This window comes from Neolamprologus brichardi, chromosome 14, assembly GCF_056152115.1.
Source record: "Neolamprologus brichardi isolate AB-2024 chromosome 14, ASM5615211v1, whole genome shotgun sequence".
Taxonomy (NCBI): domain Eukaryota; kingdom Metazoa; phylum Chordata; class Actinopteri; order Cichliformes; family Cichlidae; genus Neolamprologus; species Neolamprologus brichardi.
This window is the reverse complement of record NC_142117.1, coordinates 22,399,100-22,407,521: the sequence shown is the minus strand read 5'-3', so window position 1 is coordinate 22,407,521 and position 8,422 is coordinate 22,399,100. Positions and strand designations below refer to the sequence as shown.

General features: G+C 41.8%; 1 protein-coding gene across 2 annotated transcripts; it reads right to left on the bottom strand.

The window, feature by feature from the left end:
- Positions 1-831: 831 nt before the first annotated feature.
- Positions 832-8,078, bottom strand: shox2 (shox homeobox 2). 2 transcript variants are annotated; one of them, XM_006795426.3, is made up of 5 exons: positions 7,499-8,078; positions 5,575-5,783; positions 3,082-3,139; positions 2,658-2,746; positions 832-1,817 (listed from the first exon to the last, which is right to left on the bottom strand). In XM_006795426.3, exons 1-5 carry the CDS (start codon positions 7,752-7,754, stop codon positions 1,524-1,526), a joined length of 906 nt encoding a protein of 301 aa, XP_006795489.1. In that variant the 5' UTR covers positions 7,755-8,078; the 3' UTR covers positions 832-1,523. The 2 variants fall into 2 exon arrangements, with proteins under 2 accessions (XP_006795489.1, XP_006795490.1); XM_006795427.3 differs by having other exon boundaries at positions 832-1,781.
- Positions 8,079-8,422: the final 344 nt, after the last annotated feature.

Here is an 8,422-nt window from a genome sequence, read left to right as displayed (position 1 = left end):
TGAATAATGCATCGGATTGGCATGCACGCAGCAGCAGACACCGATGTTCCTGCTAAACGGGCCTGTCACAACCGTGACGTATCAAAAGACCACGGCCACAGGAATGAATTAATAAAGAGCTGTTGCTTTTCATGTTTTAATAATAATAATAATAATAATAATAATAATAATAATAATAATGATAGCCAATTGTTTTGTAAAAAAAAAATTGTCGACTCGTTTAAGAAACGTTTGTTAATTTATTATATGACCGAAAAACACTTTTGTTTAGGTGGATCCAAGTTTCACATGTGATGGGGAAAAAAAGTTAAACAATCTCGTGATTTTTTTAAACTTTTTTTTTTTGGTTTGCTTGTTTTTACTTTTGTAGAAACCCGTGCCTCAGGTGAGTTCACTTTCACTGTTTATAAAAACATCAAAATTACATACAGAAAGCACATGATTTTTTTAATACACGGAAATAAAGTAAAATACAAAATGAACAAACCCCACCCCGTCCCACACACAAGGCATTCATGAAGCCACTAAATAATAAAATAATGCATGTGTCTGGTTTATAAACATATTTTACACGTGCCCGTACCGGTTTGAATACAGTCTTCGTGTTGCTGTGATTTCTCTGTTTGTTCACTGCCAAAAAGATGGCATTCATGGCAATACGCCCTCCTTTAAAGCGCTGGAGGAGGGGGGCTGGGAGGGAGGCACAGATCGCCTTGTGAATATGGACAGCAGATCGGGTTATCCTAACAGAAAGTTCAGCATAGCCTACACATGTTTTACAATCTCACATTTCTGGTGTGTCGCCCGTTTCACCTTTACCAGAGGTGTTTGTTTGTTGTTTGTCAAAGAATTCCCGCTCTGTCCTTACACAGAGAAATTGGTTTGGAAATATAACGAGGCCAGCCTCTATTTAGGTTCAAACTGAAATAATAATAATAACATAACAATAATAAAAACAGATCAAAACAACTGCAGAATGGTTCGCCTTGTTTGACAAAGTATTAACCGACCCAGCTGCATCCTCCTCCTCCTGCTCCTCGAGGTGTCCCGCCGGCCTCCTCAGCCGTGTGGCTGCAGAGAGAAGGCGGTGGGTATAGCCTTGCTATCCACCCCATGCGCCAATTTTTATTTATTTTTTGTAAATTTTTTTAATCTTTTTCTGTTTGTTTGTTTGTTTGTCTGTTTGTTTTGTTTTTGTTTTTGTTTTTTTTGGCGTCAAAAACCACGTCTGGGTAGGCTATAACGTCACAGTCCCCTTTTATTTTTCTCATAAATAGCCTATATTTAATAGTCATGTTCGTTGTCCTTCGTTTTAAAAACATAAATAACGTCCACGGATAATTTTTTTTCTCACTTTGTCCTTGGATTCTTTTTTTCCCGCACACTTTATAAGCGTTAAAGTTCAGTGTCTCTCAGTCGCAAGTTCCGTAGTGCGTCCGCGCCTCGTGTCCTGTAACGTCTCTCTGGGGGAAGGGGAGGTGAGGGAAGTGGAGTGGAGTGGAAGGGGGGAGAGGGAGGAGGGGTCACAGTCCCAACGCGGCCGTGTGCTTTTTGGCCTTCAGTCTTAGGTCGGCGATGCTGGAGTTTTTGCTGGTGTTCTTGGCGGCGGCGGCGGCGGCCACGACGGAGGCGGCGGAGGCTGACTCTGCCGCGAGCGTCGCCAGGGGGAGGCCGAACGGCGGCGCGGGGAACATCATGTAGGGCGCGTGCGCCGCCAGGTGAGAGTGCAGGTGGTGTTGCGCGTGCGCCACGGCGCTGTCCAGCTGTAGCTGCGCCTGCACCTGAAAGGAGAAGGGCGGCACGTTGCAATGACTATCCTACAGGACGGGACGCACGGATGGGGAGAGAAGGGGGAGAACATGCGTTAACTTTGTCTGTAGGCTCATTTTCACTGGTGTGACTGCAGATTTAGTTTCGATTAGGCTGCTTAAAAAAAAAAGAAGAAGAAAGAAAGAAAATGTATGGCTGCTTAGTGCAACAGTGAGCAATAATCACTGGCCGTGTCGTTTAGCTGCTGGGGTTTTAGTGGCTACACTGCAACTCTTGTGAGTCAAAGATCAAATTTGTGTTTTTATTTTGCTGGACATCGACTGCATGAAATGCAATCTAAAGCCAAACTTATGTGGCCTTTGGGAAATAAAGTTAACCAGCGGTGCTCAAACTAAACACTAGACTTCACTGACATGACAGAAGATATAAACTCAATAACTTAACGGCTTTATCCAGATTCTCTTTATCGTGCTATAAGCTACCATATATACAGGTGTTCAAATTAGTAGCCTAAATGAAATATCAGGGATTTCCCTTCACTTATTTAAATGTTAAAATGTTTTAGTACTACTAGTAGTAGTTTTGGCCTGCTGGGCCTGTTAATATGTTTGTGTGCTGTGGTTTAATGGTTAAGAAGAAAAAAAAGACAAATAGCTGGTTTAAAAAAATAAATAAAATAAATTTGTAAAAAATAAAAGGAATTTTCCAATTAGGCTGTACAGACTTCTCTGTGTTGGCACAGTGTTTTTGTCAGTGTGGTAATAAGAGTTTAGTTACCCCCTACATTGGATCTGGAGTCTCTGCATAGCACTTGGGCAGAGGCTGTGCCAAGACAGCAGTCGGGGAATTGGTCTGGTTTTAAGACTAGACGCTTCAAAGTAACTTGCCTGTTGGAATGGCATCCGTAAAGCCCCCACGTTGACATATGGCGCTACACGACAGGCTTCAAACTGATTCGCTGCTCCAATCAGGACTCCTGCGAAAACACAGATGATAGCCTAATCATGTGAGAAGAATATTCAACGACACAAAGAGTAAAACCGCAGGGCTGAATAACGAGCAGGACAAGCTGATTGTCTGGAGTAAACTTGCAATAACGTCCAAGATAGACACTCACTTAAAAAAATATATAAACAAAAAGAAAACGCCATGCTTCTGATGGCGTAATTAACTGGAAATTAAGCCACTAACTAAATAGTAACATAAAGGCTGGCTCGCGTTCGAGTGTGCAGTTGCTTTGCAGTTGAATAAAAGTAAAGTGGAATAGACATAAACATATAGTCGTTTGTGTTGTGTGAGATAAAAGTGTACCTTTATGTAATTGGTTTTCCTGCTTTCTGCATTTGGCTCTTCTGTTCTGGAACCAAACCTGTGGGGACAGAAATTAATTAGAGACCCACTGATTGGCAGCTGCTTGCGAGGCCATGTGTAATTCCTCTCAAAGTGACAACAACCGCAGAAAAACAATATCCCCGAGGAGCAGTGAAATATTAATGGCACTGCTTAACCCCAGATTTTAATTATTACGTTTAGTCTACAACAAGAGAGAGACAGTTTGGGCGGAAGCAGAGAGAAGGGAAACAGCGGAGTCAAAAAAAGGAAAGTGTAAATCTACTAAAGGGAGATTTAAAATCATATCAGAAATGAAATGCTCTTGTTGGAAATATGCAGGACTATTGGACTATAATAAATAACCTTGTCAGCGCTGGTTTCATCTTTCTATAGATTAGTGTCCCTGAAGAGTTGAATGGTCTCTCGGATATCGAATAGCAGCAATGCTATTATGGTTTTGGACATCAGAGCAAAGCGATCTGAGAGCATCTCCCTCTTTCTCTTTCCGCCTCCCTCTCATTAAATGACCACTGAAATTAATTACCCTTATCTGCAGAAAAATCCATGTCAGAGAATCGCTTAAATGCCTCGCAGTTTTGTCTAATCACCGCCATAACACGCACTCACACACAGACACACACACAAAAAACTCGCTTCAAAGACAGCTCACTTCTCTTTTTCCTCCTGTTGAAATCGACAAGCGTCAATTTCAGAGAAACGCCTTGGAACACAGATTAAACGATTTATTACTATGATAATCTGCTTTGAATCTCTCAGACAAAGCACCGGCTGAATTAGCCCACGATGCAACGCGTCGGCGTGCAGTATCCCTTTCACGTCAGCAGGCCTATATACACGCACGGCGAAAGCTTGATTGAAATATCATATTGATTTGGCTGTCAGATGGCTTCATTTATTGATCACAGTTAGATGTCAATCGGAAGTCCTTTTGTGCAGGCTTCAGGTATAATTTATTAGCACGATAAAAGCAGGGAAATGCACTGCAGTTATTGATTGAGGTGCAATTTAAAAAATAAAAAAATACATCAAAATAAATGTGTGGTCTGTGCATGCAACTGGTAAAAATTTATAATGCCCCAGCAGAGATAAAAGAGAGAGAGAACGAGACAAATAGAGAGTGAGGGTGAGCTGTTCTTGATTTGGGTAGAAAATAATACATAATTTATGCAAATCCCCCGAGCTGTGCCCCTTGTTCGGGACACAATACGCCTTATTGGTGAGATTCCAGTTGAGGCCGGTATAGAGCCCTGCAAAAAGCTGGCTTTAACTTTTTTTTTCGGGGGGTGTGGTGGGTTGAGTTTGAGGTGGGGGATTTTTTTTTTTTTTTTTTTAATGGAGGTACCCGTTTTGTTATGCCCCCCACCCCAATCCAGAAGACCGCCATGTTCGTTGTGGAGACAAATACTGTGTCCTCCACGAAATCGGGCCATACGAGTGTGAAATAAGATGCTGTAAGGTTTTTGATAAAAAACAAATAACAACAAAAACAACAACTGTGTTCTATATGCCCCCCGCCCCTCCCGCGCCTTGCACAAGACCTGTCTGAGCCCCCACCAACCACCCACCGACCCCACAGACTCGGCGAAGCCCTTACTGGGTTTCTGCGCAGATGGCCTGTCCCCGTGAAAAACTACAGCAGCGCTGACAAACAGGGCCATGGTAACATATACACCCAGAAACCGAAGACAAATATTTGGAGGCTTTATTTGTTTCCGCCCGTTTGGACAATAAAGATTCAAAACGTGGTCTCGTGACACGAGCAGCGCCTAATTGAGATAATGAACACGGTAAATAATCCAAACGTGTTGAGGGGGGGAAAAACCCTAATCACAGAGAATAATTGGGAGAGGAAGTTGCATGCTGCTGGTGAACTCTGCCTTCCTGTCTTAAGATCTTAAGATCTCATTTAACTTATTACAACTTCCATAATACTTCTGGGGATTCACTCAACCGTCTCACAAACACAGCATTACACCAATAAATGCAGCATTAATACAAGTCAGTCGAGCCACACTTATCGTATTGCATTAAAAGAAAACAACAACCCTCAATCAAACAAAATATTATCACCCTCACAACGTTTACATGCGGGATATCAAGCAAAACAAAAATCAGGAAAGAGTGTAAAATCCTTCCTGTAAAAGAAAAGACCCGTGGAAGTTTTCCCCCCCCTTCATTATTATTATTATTATTATTATTATTATTATTATTATTATTATTATTATTATTATTATTATTACAGCAAACATCATCTTACCGGCTTAATACCGATAGTGGTAATTATAATTGTCATTATAATGAATTTTTAATTATGTTTTAGATCTTAATTTCATGCTTAGACTCAAAATATGGTCACTTTTTCTATCACAGATGTTATCTTATTTTTTCCTCTATTATTATTATTATTTTTTATTATTATTATTATAGTCTCGTTTAACTGACTGTCCCTACCTGTACTCGGGCCTCCGACAGTCCCAGTCGCTGGCTAAGCTCCTCCCGCATGAAGGCGTCCGGGTAGTGGGTTTCGTCGAAGAGCCGCTCCAGCTCATTGAGCTGCTCTAATGTGAAGTTAGTCCGACTTCTCCTCTGTTTGATTTTAGTTTGTGTCTCGTCTTCAATGGGCTTCGAGTCCTCTTTTCTCTCTTTTACATCCGTGGTGCCTGTTGTGCGGACGAGAAAAGAGGGAGACGTCAACATCATGTGGCTGTACTGTGACCTCCAGCCTGCTTATTACTGGACTGCATATTTCTATGGTGCTTAAAAGTGTTATTTTTTCTTTCTTTCTTTTTTTTAATGTGCAAAAAGGCTTCACTGTCATGTTTAGGCTAGCGCATAATTCAGATTATAAACAGGTAAAAACACAAGCCACCCACCTGGGTATGCAAACGGAGATTAAAGGGCACCTAACACACACAAAAATCAGCTAGGAATTTAAATAAAGCAATTAAATAAAAGCTTACAACCGCCAAAGAAAGAGAGAAAGAAAGACGTGCCCTCAAATATCACAGAGCTATCAGACCTCGGATGTTTTGTAGAGCTACATAAAGCTCTTTAATTATTAACTGCTTATAAATATGCAACGCTGTGCCCACTGTTGGATGTCTGATACACGCTTGTCGCAGTTCCGCTTTTAACCACGCTGCCCATGACGAACAGATGTCTTTTTTTTCGCAAGCACCCAGCTCTAAGATATCTTGTCCAGTATGTTGTCACATTTTGTCCAGGTTTCAGAAAACACTGTGGGGAAGGCTTACACGGGACACACGAGCATCTGCTCCACTTTCATTAAAACGTCAAGCAAAATTTTCTCTGAAAATCATAATCAAATGTAAATATTTCTATTTGGTTCAGCCTTTAGTGTTGGAAGTACGATTTTTTACATCACCGGTTTGTTTACCTGCTAATGTTTTGGTTATGCAATCATAAATATATACATAAAAACACTAAATTATTGAGGATAGCGGTGATAAATAATTATCCCTTCTGGTGTAAGCCTGTATTATATTGGTGTGCGGGATCACACGTTAGTGACAGCAGAAATGACAGGACTCGTACTGAATCGCTCGAGTCCACTGATTTGAACGCCAGGTGTGTTTTTACGCCTTCTTTGAGTTCAAACGTTCCCCCTATAGGCCTCACAATATAGCAAGTACAGATGCCCGAGGTCATTGACAATCAATGCTTCTTAAATAAATCTGATCACTCTCAAGTAGGTTAACCTGCAGCGTTACTGAAGACAATCCACATAATTGCTTGTATGATCTGTATATATATATATATATATATATATATATATATATATATATATATATATATATATATATATATATATATATATATATACATAAAAAGCACGATATCGCAAGTGCACTAATATTATAGAAATATGGATAGTTTTCCACATGCGGGCCTTCCTGTTTGTCTCACGTGGGCCTCTTCCTGGTGTTCTGTATTTTTAAATTGAAACTTTTTTAATGCATAATAAAGAGATAATAAGCTATATTTTAATTAGCATTACAGTCTGAGAAGTAGCTATTTTCTTTCTTTCTTTAATAAGGCAAACAGCTACAGTTACCAAAACCAATCGATAGCCTGCACTTCCAGAAAACACCAGTTAATAATTTCTCTTCTTACCTCGCTAACTGACTGTCACTAAATCGAGAATCGCTCCACCGGGCTGCTAAAAATCTGCAATATATCCGTGTGGATGACAGTCATGAGCTCAACTCTTTTTCGCAAATAAACATGTGGCTGCACGCTCGCTTGTCTTCTCAGGGCTCGATCACTCCTCTCTCTCTCTCTGTCTTTCTCTCCTCTAAGTCCTCTAGACATTCCTGCTCGTAAAGACTGTGTACAGAACACCGTGAAGTCCTACCGTCAATGAGTTTGGGACTCCCGGCGTCCCTGATTCTTTCCGGGCCGAGCATGTCAGTTTCCCTGCCCGGCGAGAGCGCAACGTTCCGGTTAACGGCGGCCGGCTCCTCTCGGCTCCCCGGTTCCGCAGATAAAGACTCCCTGCTCCCTGCTCGCGTCGACCCGGTCTCCAACACCTCCCTGTAGGTTATCACTTCCTTCTTCTCCTTCACTTTCTGATCGAAAGACTTAGACACGAAAGCGGTGAGCTCTTCCATCACTCCTTCCTCTCCTCTTTAAAAAAAAATCACACACACCACACACACTCACTCACACACTCTCCCTTTGCTCCACGACAGCTTAAGACATCAGTGGTGCGGCTCTTTTTAAAGTCGACCCCTTGAAAATGATACAAGGTGATGCAGCCAAACTCTGGACAAAAGGTAAAAAATATATGAAGATATATCTTCTCAGCCAATTCCTCCTCCTTTGGTAGCGGAGTTGGGAACCTGCTGGTGATCCTCTATTGAAGTCACAGTATTTATACTTTGCGGCGCCTTGCCCCCTTGATCCGTGCAAATTACCTCCCCTCAGGATGCCGGGATGAGCCCCCCCCCCCCCCTCCCCCCTCCTACCCCTTCACTGATACTGGAGCGAGAGAGAGAGAGAAGCGGAGTAAAAACATTAAGCAGCACCATCGCTATTGGCCATTAATCCGAGATTGACAAGAAGGACTAATTAATTTAATTAAGCGCTCATTCGCTGCTATTGTCCTGAGTTAGTTTTTTAAACACCCGGGAGATGGTCACGGATCTCTCTCTCTCGCTCTCTCTCCAGTCTCTCTCGCTCTCTCTCTCTCTTTCTGCAGGGGTGTGGCTTAAAAAAATCAGAAAATGACAAGAGAGAGGGAAGCACATGGATGAGGAGTCCTTCCTCGCTATATCTC